At 26.1% G+C, this 18,344-nt stretch overlaps 3 protein-coding genes across 6 annotated transcripts in view; all 3 read left to right on the top strand.

Moving 5' to 3' along the window:
- Nucleotides 1-7,758, top strand: part of LOC141524421 (uncharacterized) — a 104,222-nt gene extending 96,464 nt beyond the window's left edge. For all 4 annotated transcript variants that reach the window (XM_074238305.1, XM_074238297.1, XM_074238311.1 and 1 more), the window contains 2 exons: nucleotides 3,141-3,437; nucleotides 6,387-7,758. In XM_074238305.1, coding sequence (XP_074094406.1) covers nucleotides 3,141-3,437; nucleotides 6,387-6,503 — 414 coding nt within the window. In that variant the 3' untranslated portion in view covers nucleotides 6,504-7,758. The remainder of the gene's footprint in view (nucleotides 1-3,140; nucleotides 3,438-6,386) is intronic.
- Nucleotides 7,759-13,329: 5,571 nt separating this feature from the next.
- Nucleotides 13,330-15,524, top strand: LOC141525939 (tRNA 2'-phosphotransferase 1-like). The gene is made up of 2 exons (XM_074240644.1): nucleotides 13,330-13,432; nucleotides 14,943-15,524. Exons 1-2 carry the CDS (start codon nucleotides 13,421-13,423, stop codon nucleotides 15,522-15,524), a joined length of 594 nt encoding a protein of 197 aa, XP_074096745.1. The 5' UTR covers nucleotides 13,330-13,420.
- A 62-nt stretch (nucleotides 15,525-15,586) lies between these two features.
- Nucleotides 15,587-18,160, top strand: LOC141525930 (speckle targeted PIP5K1A-regulated poly(A) polymerase-like). The gene is given in 5 exon segments (XM_074240636.1): nucleotides 15,587-15,843; nucleotides 15,911-15,999; nucleotides 16,085-16,393; nucleotides 16,513-16,578; nucleotides 16,581-18,160. Coding segments are annotated over 5 exon segments (2,103 nt in total). The 3' UTR covers nucleotides 17,963-18,160.
- Nucleotides 18,161-18,344: the final 184 nt, after the last annotated feature.

Below are 18,344 nucleotides of genomic sequence, written 5' to 3'. Positions count from 1 at the left end.
GAAAAAAATTTCTTTCGAAAAAAATTTTCAACAATTTTTTTTTAGCTGAAGAAAAAAAAATTTTTCTCACAGTAACTTTCTTGTTGAAAAGAAGTTTTCTAGATTTAGGAAAATACAATTTTGGATGAAAATTCGCAAGTTGTCTATCTAAAATTGCTTTCTTTCCAAATCATAAAAAAACACTTTTTTTCAAGAAGAAAGTTACTTTGAGAAACATTTTTATTTCTTCAGTTAACAAATAAAATTGTTGAAAATTTTTTAAAAAATAATTTCTTATTACAATGTTGCTCATTTTTTTCGAGACAAATTTTTTTTCTTAGTGTAAAAAGTGAATAAGGTTACAAGAACCTTAAATATGTTTATTCGCTCGAATAATAATTAATTCTGATAATGAATCTTAACAAACCATTTAAGTTTTGAATTAATACATTTTTGAGAAAAAAAATCTTCAGTTGAAAAATTCTATAGTTTTACAGACAATACTTTTGAAAATTCAATCTTGAATCATGTATTTATATATTTTTTATTATTACACTGCACACTCTCTATTACTCCCTAATTAATATGGCGGTGACATCTACTGTACATTTTGTATTTTTCTACGTGCAGTGCAGCTATATTACTTTATAGCGCCGGCTATAAATTTAATCAATATTCGAAATAGTGCTAAAAGCAATCCATAACAATGATCAGTAAATACATTCATATATGACAACATTGCTACCATCAATTTCACTATATTGGTGTTGAAATAACTTCTCATTTAATATTCTACAATAAAATTATTTTATAAATTCTTTTGTTCATTTTTTCCACAGCGATTTTTAGACCAAGAATAATTACAATTATAATCTGCGAATTTTCTCACTTGCAATGTCCACTAAAAAAATAAATTTAAAAAAAATGGAATGAAAAAAATTTTAAGCACGAGAGGACGAAAAAAAGAATAAGAAAAAGAAATAAAAAATGTAGATATTCACTGTGAGAGTTTTTTATTCCTGCGTGTAATTAGCAATAGAGCTCGGCTCGAGTAGCGTTAAATTTCCTGGGTATTGGATGTCCATACATTTCTATAGAACTCGAATGGAAATGGTATTGGGTAGTTGATGAATGGGGTTGATATTCCTCAAGAGAACAATTAATGAAAAACTAATATTTCAAAAAAATTTTTCTGTATTTTTGTAATATTTTGTTATTCTTACTATCGGGAATATTAAAATTGATATTGATATTAGAATATTCGAGGTGAAATGGACACCTGAAAAAAATTTTTTTTTCATTCCCTTTCTTTTAGTTTTTAAAATAATATTTTGTAAAAAAGGAGTAGGTATTATAAATGAACTCAATTTAACACCGCTCGGTGTTTAATTGGATTAACACCAGTGTAGAAATAATACTTCTGGGATATTAAAATACCGTCGTTAAATGTCTGCGTGTATTTTTTTACAGTACTTTAAATAGTGTCACGACAAAAGACCCGCAGAAAAAATACTCGCGATCATGTAAAAGAGAACAAAATTTTTTCTTGTCGGTAATTTATTTTAATTTTTGAAAGCACCTTTTAATTTTTTATGCGATAATTAATTGATGAGATATTGATATTCGGGTATTTTATCTGCGGGTATTTTGTTGCGTTACCCGTTAAATTTATCCAGAATAAAACACGTATTTTTTTTCTTTTATCAATATATCCATTTAGCCCGAATATTACCTGCTATAGAGTAATTGTTAAATTGGATGTAACGAAAAATAAATAAATATATAATAACGAAGCGTGATATAATACTGTAGTTTAATGTCGGAAGTGATTTTATATTATAACAAAGTGAACATATATTCAATGGGTGCTTTAGTTTCACTAGAATATCGAGAAACGACACGTCTACGGCCCCGGAAGAACCGGAACTCAAATGTCATGTGGTTATCGCGTACCCTTACACTTGACTTACTCGACACGATCACCTCTGTCTACTTATATATATATATACATACCCTAGTCATTTTGTTCACTTTCTTACGCCATTCACCCTCACTCATCTGACCCAACTGTTTTGCCCTGACCGCAAGTCTACGCCATCAAATATCTCTAACTAACGTTATTTTGCAGATCGTCTTTAAAATAAAAAAAAAAAAAAAATAATAACACTGACAATAAAATTTTCAATAAAATAAATTTGAAATGCTAGAATAACTTTACACTGAAAATGTGAAAAATAAAAAATATTTTTCTTTGTGTGACATTTTACGAGTTTTTTTATCCGTCGTTATTTTTATGGTAATATTTTTCTTTCTCCCCAAAATTGGTTTCTCAGTGCAGAAAATTTTTTCCTAATGCTTGTGAAAATGTATTGATTCAATTTTATAAATAAATACGATTGAGTAGAAGCTTATAAATAAAATCGAATGGTCAGAAAATAACCACAGATGTAACAATATTTTAAATTCAAGTAAACGTTACTTTGACATACTTTGAGAGAAAAAAAAAATAAATATCATCGCGTGAGATATTTTTACAGTAATAATTTAATCATTAAAAAAAAGCTCACATTCTATTTCATTTACATAGTAAAAATATTACTTGCTATCAAATTAAAACGATCTAATCATTTCGGTTTAATTTATTTTTGAGCTTGGTTCATTTTCTAAATAAAAACAATGTATTCTTTTTATAGCCTTTTCATTTCTGCCAGGATAGCGCTACTAAAACAGCTTGTAAACTGTAAATTTAAAAAAGTGCCATTCGGCAGCCGAAATGAAAGTAGATTTCCGGCTAAAATAAAATCACAACACTGGTACTACAAATATTTCAATCACATTTTAAGAATCCTTTTTCCCGAAGTTGCAAAAAACTTTTATTATCGTTACAACGAATGCAACTGTAAAAAAAAGGCCATTTGGCAACCGAAAGGGAAGTAGATTTCTCAAATAAAAAAAAAAGTTTCTCGAATTTTTATCAAACAATTTTAAAAATTATGAGATTTTATTTATCAATGTCCAAATTTTAAGTGACTGCTTAGGAATAGAATGAGAATTATTTTCATACTATTATAGCAAAGTTTCTATAATTTTCTTTCCGTGTAAATTTAATATTTAAAAAAAAAAAAAAGGATGTACAATAATAATTAAAATATTAATTCCAGGACATGGATATGCTCCAACTCTTTGCATCTCCAGCAGGCCGAGCTTTAGTCACTGAAAATAATCACAGCCGACGACGTGGCACGACATCAACGTCCTCATTATCCCGAGAATCATCGCGATTAAAAAATTCACGTAGAACTAGTACGACAATAACCAGTCTCAGCACTCAACCATCTGGCACACCAAGTCCACCTCCTAGGCAACGAAAATCCAGTGCTGAACTCTACAAAGAAGCTGTTGAAATTCTAGGCCTCACGTGTTCGCTCACCGACAGCTGCCGATGCATCGAGTGTCAAGTGATTTTTTTATTTATCGGATTTAATACTCCTTTACTTAAAAACCCTTTTCACTCACTTTTTATTCAAATTTGTTTTATTTTATTATTTTCATTTAAATTTTTTGAATTGATTTCATTCGACAGATAATTTAAACTGAAAAAAAGTTCGCTGCAACTCAAGGTAAACGACTCGAACACTTGGGTTATACAATACAAAACCAATTGAAATTTAAAGAGGCGATATTTAAATTGAACTGCTGACAAACCTTTCATCAATAATAATTTAACGATCAATTTGATCACTATTTTCAATCGGATTTTGTTACAAAGGGATTTTAATTTAACGCAAAACTATACAAATTTAATCATTGAACTTTTTAAATTTGATGCTATTGCACAGTAAAAAATTTTGTATCAATGCGTCAAAAAATTTTGTGTTAAAAATTTTTATGTCAAATATTTAACACTTTTTTGACTTTTTTGTGTTGATTTAGCACAATAATTTAACACAATTAATTAAGAGTTAATTTTTTTAAATTGTCACCTCTGGAACTAAGTTTGTAAAAACTTGTTACAAACAATTAATTACCTCTCAACCAACAGCTTCTACTTGATTGCCAGACGTCTTGAAAAAAAAAACTCTCACTGACAATATTTTTTTTTGTTTAAATCTTACATTATTAATCATTCGTTAATAGGACTAAGGGTTAAAACATACTATAAATTACTTCAATTACTTTTTCATCACTTACTAATATTGATTTGAATTTTATTTTTATCTTTTATTTCATTTCATTGTCCTTACTTTATTCACTTGTTAATATTTCTTAAAATGCTGCTTGTAATTTAAAATCCGAACAAAAACAGTTTCACTGTAAAAAAATCGCGCCAAGTCCACGTTCATAAGACTATTAAGAAAAAAAAATTTTATTTTCTTACAAAAAGATATAAAATAAAAAATTAAAAAATCCAAGTAACCGATATGGTTGTATATGATTTTCGAAAATTAAAAAAAATTTTTTTGTAAATTTAAAAATTAAAAGAAACAATTTTGGAACGTATTTAGTGTGCGTAGTTACGAAATATTTCACTTTTTATGAAATTCCTAAAATGTATCTACTAGGACACTTAAAAAAAATTCAAGTACACAATAACGCACACCAAGTACGTTCCAAAATTGTTTCTTTTAATTTTTAAATTTACAAAAAAATTTTTTTTAATTTTCGAAAATCATATACAACCATATCGGTTACTTGGATTTTTTAATTTTTTATTTAATATCTTTTTGTAAGAAAATAAAATTTTTTTTTCTTAATAGTCTTATGAACGTGGACTTGGCGCGATTTTTTTACAGTGAAACTGTTTTTGTTCGGATTTCAGTTTTTTTTTGTAATTATAATAAAAATTGACAATTTTAATTTAATACATTTCCGGTGACAAACTATCCCCTTTAAGCTATAGTTCATGTAAAAGTTATTCTTGCGCTGCCTGGCGTGTGTAATTGCAAGCTGTCAAATATCTTTTTTTCACTGTAGTTTCCTATCTATCATAAGATTAGCATGCATCGTTATATTATTTAGTCTCTGGCCGTCCGCTTTTTACATAAGAAAAAAGTTAAAATCTAAAAACCTGGGTCGCTATAGTTTGTGCTGATTATTTTTAATAATTTTAAATAGAAATTATAAAGATAATTGATAATAATCAAGTAATACGTGTAATAAAAAGCATGAACTGCTATTATAAAATATCGTATAAAAAAAAATCAAATTAAATTTGAAAAAAAACTTGTAACCTCAAAAAACCGTTCTGCTTACGGTATATACACACTCGGTAGTCTGGCTTGAGAACGGAACTTGGCGCCAGATTCTACCGAATCTGTTCATAAAAGCACAATTAAATAGTCTTATTCATTAATTTAATATCGTAATTTCAAAGTATTGTCTGTTAACTAAGCGGTAATCAATTATTATTTATAAATGAGGTTTAATCGACCCGATAATTACATAAAATAATTGTTAAAATAATATCTCTCGTGACTTTATTTTTTTTTTTTTTTTCATTACTTAGAATCAACTATTAATTCCATGCATATTTTAACCAACAGTACTCCCATTTTCCTAAAAATTAATTTTTATTTAATAACTAACTCTTTTTTTATTTATTTATCATAATATATGTTAACCCAGAAACTTAAATACTCACTAAATCAACAACAGAACGATAGATCCACAATAAATTAAATTTCAATTGAAAAAAAAATTCCCAAAGTATTAAGAAATTTTTATTGGAATGTACACCTCTAGTTTGTTCCTCTATTTTTTCGAGATTGAAAAAAAAAACCATTGAGTGTTGTATAGCTATAAAATCAACTTTGTTCTGAGTTTATTTCATTTTTAATAATTGAATATAGAAAGAAATATAGCAGATGACGGTCCTAAATATTGTTTTTTATTTTTCTTTAGAATTTTCGAGATTACCTATAAAAAAATTTTGAAACATAGTTCTCCATTGAAATTTGAAAACGTCAGTAGAAATTTTATTGTTACCATTTAAAAAGCGTAAAACCTTTTTTTTTCAAATTGTTATTTTTACGATGAGATAAGTTATATTCTGTTTTATCAATAACACACTTTTATAGCACACTAAAATTTCAACAAAATAGCCTAAACAGTGAAGTTTGCATACCAGTAAATTTTTAGTTGGTAGAAAAAAATTTGAACTTGATTTTTATTAAAATTATTGAAAATTTGATCTAAAAACCATCAACTTATTTTTTATCATTTTAATATAAACAAAGAATATTATTTTATTCCCATTAATTTTTATCCTACACTTAGCTTAGAAATAAGCTCAATAGTCCACAGTTTATTCAATAATCATAATAATAAACATCAGACAGCAATTAAATAACATGTTGTGGCGCACTAAGTGATTTATATCTTAATTTCCTTTTCTCTTTGCATTGCAGAGTAATTACTTTGACTGCGACGATGATTGCGGAGACGCAAGAACCGAATTGGCAGCCGGTACACCGATACTTCTGGATCACGCTTTGTCCCATCCACTTACGTGCTCCATACAGTAGTAAAGACCAGTAACACGTGAGACGAAACCAAGAGTCTCGATCGATCTGTCAGCGGTCTACTGTACTTGGGAGCAAATGTGCTACTATACCTCGCGCCTCCTCCTTGCGAGAAATCACCCAGGAATAACTCTCTCTTTCTCTTTTTATTTTATGATAATATACATACATACATATATATATATATATATATATATATATATATATATATATATATATATATCTATGTACCTTTTTTGTTCGATCATCTGCCACACTTTTCTTATTTCATCTTCTCACCTTCAACCCGACCTCCTTTATTTTCTTATCCTCAATAACGTTTCGCATGTACGTGCGTCAACCAAGGATTCTTGCGATAAAATGCAATAAACTCTACAATCTTAAGCTTACTCACTAAAATAATGAAATAAATGAAAGTAAAAAGAAAATAAATGTTGAAACGTCTTAAAAATTAATTAGTTACAAAACATGGAAAATTTTATAAAAAAAAATAAGTGTATGGCCTATATATATGTGTATTTATAAGGGTGTGCCAAAATTCAATTTCCGTGAAGAACCTTTTAAAGTTTGTGTTTTGAGTTCCACTTTTAAAAGAAGCTATATTTGATAGGCATTTCCTGAAATATTTTGGGGTGAGACGATTTATTTGATCTTCATAGAATTTTTAACACGAGCTTTATTTGGGCATTTCCGCATTTGGTTGAAAGTGCCCAAACAAAGCTCTTGTTAAAAAACTCTACACCTAAAAAAAAATTTACTTGAATCGAGTAAATAATTTTGAAGGATTTTATCTTCTTAATTTGAGTAGAAAAATTCTTTAACTAATAAATTTTATTTAATTCAAGAATTTTTGGTCTTGATTCAGGACAGTGAAACTCTTCAAAATTATTTTCTTGGTTCAAAATTTTTTTTCTTGATTCAAGTTAATTTTTTTTTTTTCAGGGTATGAAAATAAATTAAATCGCTTCATTCCAAAGTATCTTAGGAAATGCCCAAACACAGCTCCTGTTAAAAGTGGAACTCAAAATTTCAATTTTGAAAGGTTCTTCACAAAAATTGAATTTTGGCTCACCCTAATAGTTTTTATATATGTTTTTTTAAGTTAGCTAATAAAAGAAAAAAAACGAAATAGCAATAGAATTTATTTTATTTTTTATTTTTAAGCACTCTAAAAACTTCAGCAGCAATAGAATTATGATTTTAATTGTATTTTAACATTTTTATTCATCTCGCATAATAATTTTGTAAATATACACATACTTTCACAGGTATATATATATATATATATATATATATATATATATATATATATATATATATATATATATATATATATAGGAAGAAGCGAAGCGAATATGAAGACACAGTAAATGCATTAAAAATAAATATTCACTTTTTTTTTCTTCTCATTTTCTTGGTTAAAAAAAAAAAAAAAAAAAAAAATTAAAAACTACTTTTGTATGACGATGAAGCGTGCCAAAATTACTTAAAAAAGTAAAACAGACGAATAAGAAATAATAACAACAATTAAAGTGGTGTGTAGTGAAAAATAAGTGAGGCGCAATATTAAAAAAGAAAAAAAAATCATTTATGAGGGAAAAAATTTACGAAGTGAATGAAATTAATGTCATAATATAATAATAATAATTACAATGGAAAAACCTACATAAAAATTCAAGTTACGTGCCAAAACAAATACGCCAAATGAACCGTTTAACTCAATGTACGATTAGTAACGCACACGTAAACTTAAAATCACGTACCATCGCGTGAATAATGTCAACTCATCAATCCTCCTAGTTTCTACTCTCATGCTCTCATTATATATATGTAAAAGCATTAATGCTAATATTGTACAGTCATAATTAACGAACACTTGACCGATAAGTATACACGCACATCATAAATACAAAATACATTCATAATAATTTATTAAAACTTTTACTAATGAAAGCTAATCATAGTAATAATGATAATAATAATAAAAAAAATTTATGATAAAAAAAGTTTATAACTAAACAAATGGGCGCGATAATTAAACTGTATTGATAAAATTATTTGAATAGTAATTACTATATTATATCGTAAGAGAGAATGTTTTTTATCGATACTGTCTGTTCTAATTCTACTCTAAGCCCGTATAAAGTAATAGAATACAAATAAAATAACTATAATATAAATTTATTATAATTTTAGGTAAATAATAATTTAATAATCGAATGATGATAGTTATCATTACTGTTATTATTATTACTTAAATCGTATGCAAATTTTAGTATACTAATTAAATAATAAATTAGGAACAAACAAAACGAACTTCGGCCTGAGGCATAAGCACATAAGATAAATACTTCTATGAGAAAGATTTTATTGATAATAAATATATTACCAATTATTCAATACTTGCGACGATATTATTTAAAAATTTACTTTTATTAACATTTTTCTATTATAATGAACAATCATAAAATTAAATTGATCAATTGCATATTTAAAGCGCGAAAGCTATTTTTTAATTAATTAAAATTTCAACCACGTTTCAGTTTATTTGACATCAGTCAACTGTAAATGTTTTGAATCATTTTATTCAATTAATTATTTCTATTAATTGATTTATAAGCGTTTAAAGCATGCAAATTTTTTCTAATCTTTAAATATCTTGTATGCATTTATTAAATATTCACAAGGGATTTACATCTACAATTTGTTTTGTAATAAATTATCTATTTATGAATTCAACACTTGAATTTATCAATATTCTTAATATCCGGCTTGGTACTGAACTTCATGAATTACTGAAACTGTAGTATTACTCTTCTGCTCGACAAAAAATTCATTATTTTTCTAAATTATCGAATCGAAGCCAAATGCGCAATAGTAAAAATAAATCGGAAGTATTTCTTAAAACGATGTATTGTCTCTAAATAAAGAAGCGCTCTATAAAAAATTCACAAAGTATCCGAGAATTTAATTTAATTTTTATTTATTTAATTCGTAGTTAAGATTAAAAAAATATTTATTAAATAAAAAATAGATATTTGTGTAGTATATTTAATTCAGGACATGATACTTTAATAATTAAGAAACCGATCCGTAATTTTTTTTTTTTAATACTAATAAAAAAAAGTTATTCGATCACGTAAAAAAAAAAAAGCTTATGATTCCCACTGTTTACTTTTTTTTTTTTTTTTTTCATATGAATTTTTAAAACCTCATTAATTTTTAAATTCAAAACTTCAATATTATATCTCAGAGTTTCCACTTAAACTTAAAGTCTTACTTTTATGGAGTTTTTTCTATTCTACTACCGGTATTAATCATCAAAAATCGACCCCTCGTGACCGGACAAACAGATTCATGTCAAAATTTCATTATTTTCATTCATAAAAAAAATCTCGTTGACTTTCTCGGAGTTTTTAATGTTTCATCATAAATAAGGATTTTTTTTAAGATTTATCTTATCATTCATAAATTATGCCGCAAAAAAATTCTACGGAACTATTTCAACTTAACAGAAGATTTAAAATAAATTTGCTTTATTATTTAAAATTGATAATTTGTTAGCAATATTAAAAATTAAATTTTATAAAATGAAGAAAAGTAGTCAACTAAATCTTTCTCTCTTTAATAGAAAAGCAAAGGTTATAGTAAAAATATATATTGTTATCTAATATATGTAAATTTATTATTAATAATTATTATTATAGAAAAATAAATTTATTGTGATATTTAAATTATTTCAATTATCCTAATAAATTTGTATCGTAATTGTTGGTATTTTTTCAAATTTTTATTTAAATATTTTATTCGAAATAATCATCGAGTTGAATGAATTAATGTGATAGTTACAATTTATTTATTATTATTCGGCAACATTTGAATTATTGCTAAAAAAAATTCATTATTATTAATATAAACTATAAAAATAGTAGAAGACTTTAACAGTAAAGTATTAGAAAAAACTGGTATATTGCGAGAGATGATGAGCTTTGTAGAGGAAGTTTTATAGTAATGATATGAGCTGTATTTTTTTTCTTTGTCATACGCTTTGATTGAATATTACGTGAGAGGAGAATGTATGTTTTAAAATTTAGTTTTTTTTTTTTTATATTAATGTTAAGTAGATTTTTTAAAAAAATACATAAATTGCTTGCATCGTTTCTATTCATTAGTTATTAAATTATATTTTTGTTTTGGCTGTACTGATCAGGTTTTCTGTGGTTTTCCTTGGTCACTGTGCTAAAGCTTAAATGGGCAGGCACAGGCAAATGCGTACAGTACCTGTAAGTCGGCCACAGCCGCTACCTCGAACGCATTAAGGTGGGGTAGAAATCTACCTCACCGAGAGGGTGAGGGAAAAAGAAGGAAATAAATGTGGTAGTTACTAATGTATAAAACATAGTAAGAACAGATGAGAGACAAAAGTGGAAGTAAAAAATAATCCCCACCCTCGACGTGTAAAAACACACTAAGGTTGTATACAAGTAAAAATCACATTTATTTTATATTTTTGTTTTGATCTTTCGTAATTTATGACAGTAATATTAAACTTTAAATATTTAGAATTATAACTAAATTTTTGAAAAAAAAATTATATTTAAATTTTTGTAATAATTTTATGGTTTTTTATATTTATATATTTAGTAATTCATTATTTTTTGAATGGTAAATTTTGAGTATAAATTATTATATGCTCATAATATTTTCCCAATTAAACCAAGCATTTACTTTTTTATTTACTTAATTTTTTTCTTAAAAAAGCAACTACGTTCTTCTGAAATAATATTAATTAATTGGAGTAAGTAAATTATGTTATTAAAAGAAAAAAAAATTCTACTAAAATGATAGCAACCATAAATGTCAAAACTCGATCATTTATTACTAGATCGAAATCACTCATCCACGAAAGTAAATAAAATGCATAAATAAAAATGAATCAAAGCAAAATAAATAAATGCTAATAACTATTAGTTTAATAAAAATAATAAATGTAACTGAATGAATTAAATTAAATGATTAGAAATCATGTAAAAAAAAAAAAACTGGACTTGAAAACTCTGCAAGTGAGAACCCTGCCTTTCCGTCACTCGATTATAAGTTTAATGATTAAAATTCAAAGTATAACGATAATGAACAAGGCAAAATATTATTGCAACTAAGTAAGATGTAATTTAAATATAGTTATTAAATAAAAATATTAATACACATTGTAATTGCGATTCAATAAAATTTATGTCGTTTTAAATTAAAAATTTTTCTTTATCTTTAAAAGTAAGAATATTAGTGCAGTAGTTATAATTATTACTAAATAGAAATAATTCTTTATGAAATGTTAGTTATTTATTTATTTTAGATTAAAATGAGAATAAAAGAATGTTTAACGGATAAGTATGATTTACGATATTCTATTTCTATTTTAGCGTAAACGCGAGGTCAACATGTAAGTATTCATTAACTACAATAGGTCATATGAAATGGATCAATGAGTTGATTGCAGTGGTCTAAGAGATGCCAGAGAAGTTTTCAGAAATTTTTATGCACTCAAAAATTTTCTAAATAATCTAAAATTACTTTTTTTCCAAATCAAGAAAATTTTTTTATAATAAGAATGTTACTGTGAGAAAAATTTGTATTTCTTCAACTAACAAATAAAATTGTTGAAAATTTTCAAATAAATGTTATCTCTCAGTGTACATATTTTTTTTATCCGTGTGAATGTAACAATTTACTCGTATTACAAATAAGAGTTTGAGATTGCAATTCTTTTCACTTTAAAGCATGAAAAATACAAAAAAGTTATCGGCTCATAATTACCTGGAAAAAAAAAATGGAAAAATTACATTATATAATATAAAAGTGGCGTTCCGCATAGAAAACATAATACTGAAGGTGACAGATGTTAAAAATTTTTTTGGAATTTTATAGCAATTGAATTTTTTTAAAAAAATTTAATTAAAAAATTTCACATGTGAAAATTAATAAAAATTTTTAGAAGCATTTTTTTACTGTAATTAATTTGTTAAAAAATTTTTTTAAATTGACAGCTAACCGCTAACTTCAGTATTATATAGAAAACTGGAAAAATTACAGTTTTAAATTGTAATTATTACATTAAAATGTAAATATTACATCCTAAAATGTAATTTTTATAAAATCTGTAATAATTACAATCTGAAACTGTAATTGTTCCAGTTTTTTACACGGAGCGCCATGTTTACATTATATAATGTAATTTTTATATTTTTCTTTTTTCCGCGTAACAGTTGTGGCGTAAATTTACCAAAAAATTTACTAATATTATAAAGAGAAAAGATTTGATTGTTTGTTTGCATTGAATAGGCTCCAAAACTACTGAACCGATTTAAAAAATTCTTTCACTATTTGGAAGCTACACTATCCCCGGGTGACATGAGCTATATTCTATTATAACTAATTTTGAAATTTTTGTTAAGTACCCGAGCGAAGCCGGGATGGACTGCTAGTAAAAAATAAAAAAAAATGTATTTAACAAACGTCTTGTTACAATTAACTGAACTTCCTTTATACTAATCTCTAGAGAGTAACGCTACTTTATATTTCAAATATTCGCTCCCTAACATGGCACCCACGCATGCGCATTTTATCATAAAAAGTCACTTCTTTATCTACAGTAGAGGTACAATAAAATCACAATAAAGTTTCATAGGCTGTCTCAACTTTTTCTAAAGTTCCTAACAAGAGCAAAAGAGACAACCTGCGAAATTTTATTGAAAAACTTTTATTGTAGCTCAACCACGAGGAAGTAATGATTCGATCAAATAATGGAGGCCAGTACACAATGTACATGTTTCACACGCTCAGTGTATAATCTCTATAGTGTGAATTCTGCGAATAACAACGTGAAAACGTAAGTTGATACTGTAAATTCAATTAAACGATAAATGAAAAAAACGGTGAGTTTTATCAACAACACAGACGTAAATTATAATTTTACTAAATATCATTGAAACAAATATAAGTATGACAATATTTTAACAAATAAATACATTAACAATAACAAACACAAACACAATTGCATATCAAAACATTTCAAAAAATTTAATTGATACATTTTATCTAGTAACATATTAAACTAAACAATGTTATATATTTAGTATTTTGATAATATTTAACATTTACAACTATGTTGATCATAACTAATTTTTTTTATTAGTAAAATTCTTATGATTGTTTATTCTAAGTAAACCAAGTGACGTATATAATATAATATAAATATGATGGTTACGCATGACACTGAAATTGAGAGACATTTGATAATTTTTAGAATTTTTTTATGAAAAAAATTATAGCAAGAAAATTTTATTAAAAAATTTCATCTTTAGAAACTCTGAAAAATTATAAATAAAATTTTTATAAATAATTTTCTATGCCTAGTTTATTTTTCAAGCAAAATTAAAAGACTGTCAAGTGTCTGTTAATTTCAGCCTCATTGGTTACGCTCATAAAATTTAATGCTTGAAATGAATTTAAAAATTGCTTTACATTTGGGTATTATTTTTATAACAGCTGGTGTATTTTTAATATTGAAAATTAAATTTTTAAACTACGAATGTGAATGTATATAGTTAATATAAAACATTTTTTCAACTATAAATGGGCTCGGTCAAGTATTACTAAGTTTTTAGCTGAACTGAGCTTAGGTTAGTTTAAGGTAAAAGACCCAGTTATTGACATTTGCAATTTTATTTTAATTAAAAAAAAAGCCAACTCTGATAAATTTATAACTATAATTTTTGAGTTATAAATTTTAAGATAATTTGATGTTTGAGAACATTTTATTTTTTTAATTAAAATAAAATTACAAGTGTCAAACAACTAGGCCAGTGTATACCCTGAATTGTTTTCTTATAAATATTCTTTATAAATAATGTAGTCACTTTTAGTTTTTGATACAAGGTTTGCCAAGAGTTTAGTAAACTTGAACGAGTCCAATAACTTAAGGTAGTACCTCCGCGAAAAGCGTATTTCAAGAAACTTATGAAATTTTTTTTATCGAAAGATAAATATATTAATAAATCACCATCAAAATTTCAAATCAATTCACCGCACCGTTTTTGAGTAATTAATTTTCGAAATTGCATTTTTTACATGTAGAGGTATAGAGAGATGGTAAAGTTAGTATGAAATCTATTTGCATCATTCGGGTGGTAAAAGATGCAATTTCGAAATTACTCAAGAACGGTGCGGTAAATTGATCTGAAATTTTGATAGTGAATTATTAATATATTTATCTTTCGATAAAGAAAATTCCAAGTTTCTTAAAATATACTTTTCATGGAGTTACTCCCTTAATCTAATAAAATAAATAAATTATTAAATTAATTGAATTTAACATTATGTTTTTTTTTTTTTTTTTTTTTTTTTTTTTAAATATATATCATAATGCCCTATGTATGATTGCAGGATAATGTAAGAGATGTAAAAATCAGTAAAAGGCTATCATATTTACTGCGACATGGAACTCACACAGAAGGTCTCAATATAGCTAAGGATGGTTTTGTACTAGTCAGTCATATTTTATCGAAACTGGATGGTGTTGGATTACAAGATATCGAGAGAATTGTTAAAAACGACGATAAACAGCGATATACGTTGATTAATGACAAAGTTTGGAAAATTAAAGCCAACCAAGGACATTCGATCACTACCGTCGACAATTTGAGTTTAAAACCGATTAAAATAAACCCTGATTTTGATATAATACACGGTACTTATTGTAAATATTGGACGAACATAAAATATCAAGGATTATCGCGTGTTAACAGAAATCATATCCATTTTGCAAAAGGCTTAAATTTGAATTGTGGACTAAGACAAAGTGCTGAAGTATTTATTTATATTGATTTTAAAAAAGCGACTGGTGAAGGATTAGAGTTTTTTGAGTCCGAGAATGGTGTGATACTCTGCAGTGGCAATCACAAGGGTATTATTCAACCGAAATTCTTTTTGAAAGTATTAGACAAAGATCAAAATCGTATTTATTAAATTTGCCTGCTGCATTGTTAATTTAAATAATAGTAATAAAAAATTACTATAAAGTATTAAAAATGGCTCGTCGATGCGAAATTTGTTCGTTAGATTTAATCGATGAATACTCGTTTCACGGTCATTTGTTAGGTAAAAAACATTTGAGAAATGTTGAATTAGAAAAATTAAAAACTAAAAAAGAACAGAATTCAATATTTGTATCGCCTTTACCACACTGGGCTAAACCTAATGACATTATTGAATTTTTTACAAAGTATGGTCCAATACATTATTATAAATTTAGACCTAGATACGTGATAATAGAATTTAAAAATAAGTGAGTATATTGTTAAAAATAATTATACATTGTTATAAATAATTTATACATTATTATTTTGTTTCAGACAAACAGCAGATCAAGTATTATCAAAAAAAGTAGTGTATTTTAATAATTGGAAATTAACAATTATACCACGAAAAATTGTTACTTCTCGTAAGTACTCAATGTTTTTTTTTCCCCAATATATATCTTAATTGTTCAATTGAAGCAATTTTATTATTTTTTTTTCTTTTTAAAGATCAAAACAAAGCTGAAAAGTCAAGAAAACAAAGTACAAGTGATGATGGTAAAGAAGAAGAAGAGAGTTTTCACGATAAATTAAGATTAGAGTTGGAAGCAGAGCCGACATTTGAATCTCAGTTGACTACATTTTTATCTTTAGTACAAAAAGATGATAATTTAGTAGAAGAATCTTGTGATAAAGTTTGTATCAGTCTCAATCGAGTTTTCCGAAGTTCATTCCCATACTGCAAAGCCTTGCGATTTGGTTCCACAGTCACCGGACTTCATTTCAAAGACAGTGACATGGATGTGTTTCTTGATATAGGTAATTCTTTACAAATAATAATCTTAAAAATTAATTCTCACGGGGGATAGCCACTGCGAAATTTCAAAAAAAAAATTATGAGTATACATTTTATTTTATTTTTTTTTTTTTCCCTATAGGAGAACCAATCAATGACACATCAGATACAAAAGAATCCGGCCCTCATAATTTACAATGGACATCAAAAAAATATTTAGAGAGGCTAAAGCAATCTTGTTTAGAAATCCAGCAATCTTTAGTCATGTAATACCAATTCCACTGGCTAGAATACCTGTTATTAAATTCGATCACATACCAACAAAGACGAACTGCGACTTATCATTCAAACATGGATTGGGAGTACAAAATAGTCTACTTATAAAATACTTTCTAAGTTTAAATCCAAAATTACGACCATTTATGATCATAATTAAATATTGGGCTAAAGTTTTAGACATTGCCGGAACTAATAAAATAACAAATTATTCACTAATAATGGTAATAATATTTTATCTACAACAACCAGACGTTAATTTGTTGCCAACATTAACAAATCTTCAATCATCGAGCTCTCCGATATTTGCGAGTGGATGGCGAATTGATTTTGATAAATATTACAAACATGAAACAGTGAATAATTTTAGTATACCTGAACTATTATATGGATTCTTCAAATTTTATTCAGAATTCAATTTTGCTCTAAATTTAATAACACCACTCGATGGTATAATTCATCCGAGAATTGATTACCATGAAATTGCCAATAATTTAGGGATAAATATTGAGAGTTTGAATTTGAGCAAACCAATCTATATACAAGATCCAATGGAATTGGATCTTAATATTGGAAACTCGTGGAATGAACGTTTATTGCTAGATTTTCAAAAGCACTGTGCTGAAGCTGTAAAACTTTGCGAAGATTCAGCGCTCAATGATAACAAGTCTTTGTTACCATCTTTAATCAATCCGGGAATAAAGCAGAAGTCAAAGAAACCTAAGTCAATCTATATAGTTATTCCAGCAGGTAAATTTGAAGATTTTGGATTGCCAGATGATTTTGAACAGCGTGATGACATTGATAATAAACAAAGATATAAAGAGAATCATTGGTTCTCTGTTGTATATAAATTAATCCAAAGAATTTTTGAAAATATATTTAAATTAAATATTCAAGTTACTTATGATGAGACAAATATTAAGCAAATAAAACTTGATCAAGAGTCAGATGTCCATACCAATGAAAACAATAAAATTATGTTACTTTGCAATGGTAACTATTGTGTAAGTCGTACTAGAAAAGGTAGACTATCGAGTAATCTTGATCCTACACTAAGTTGTATTGATAAGGAAATTCTTATTTCGGATAAAATAATAGAAAATTTAAAAGAGAAAAAAGAAGAAACAATGATTAAGTTCATTTGTATTTTGGAAAAGAAAACTAATCCATTACACGTTTTTATGACAATTACCGATGCACAGGACTCAAATAAAGCGTTTTCAGAAATTGGTAATTATATGAGGAGTAAAATTCCGATGATTATTGATAAAGAATTTTCGCATATGATCCAATACAAAAAAACTATAGTTTAATTTATAGGGAACATGAATAAGAGTTTTTTTTTTTTTTTTTTTTTTTTATACTTTAACATGGTCAGTAGTAATTTTGTAAGTTAATGGAACAAGTTAATTTTAAATTTATGGAACAAGACTATTTTAATATAGCAAAAATTTATTTTTACAAAACTCAATTATCAATCTTAATGTTATAACTTTGTTGAAAAAAATTTTATTTTTTATTAAAAAAAAATATATATATATTTATAAGTACAAAATAGTATACTGTACCGATTTAAATAAAGTTTGTTTTCAAAAGTTATAAAATTTATTATTTGAAAAAATTATTTTAATTCTAATTAGAATAGAACTAAATTAAAATTGTTTTTAAGTACTTATATAGCGTAAGTTTTTGTTT

The sequence above is a fragment of the Cotesia typhae genome, unplaced genomic scaffold (genome assembly GCF_013202065.1).
Source record: "Cotesia typhae breed Kobodo isofemale line unplaced genomic scaffold, CoteBio_Ctyphae contig_11, whole genome shotgun sequence".
Taxonomy (NCBI): domain Eukaryota; kingdom Metazoa; phylum Arthropoda; class Insecta; order Hymenoptera; family Braconidae; genus Cotesia; species Cotesia typhae.
Note: the sequence above shows the minus strand (reverse complement) of the source record. Positions and strands in the feature narration are given on the sequence as shown.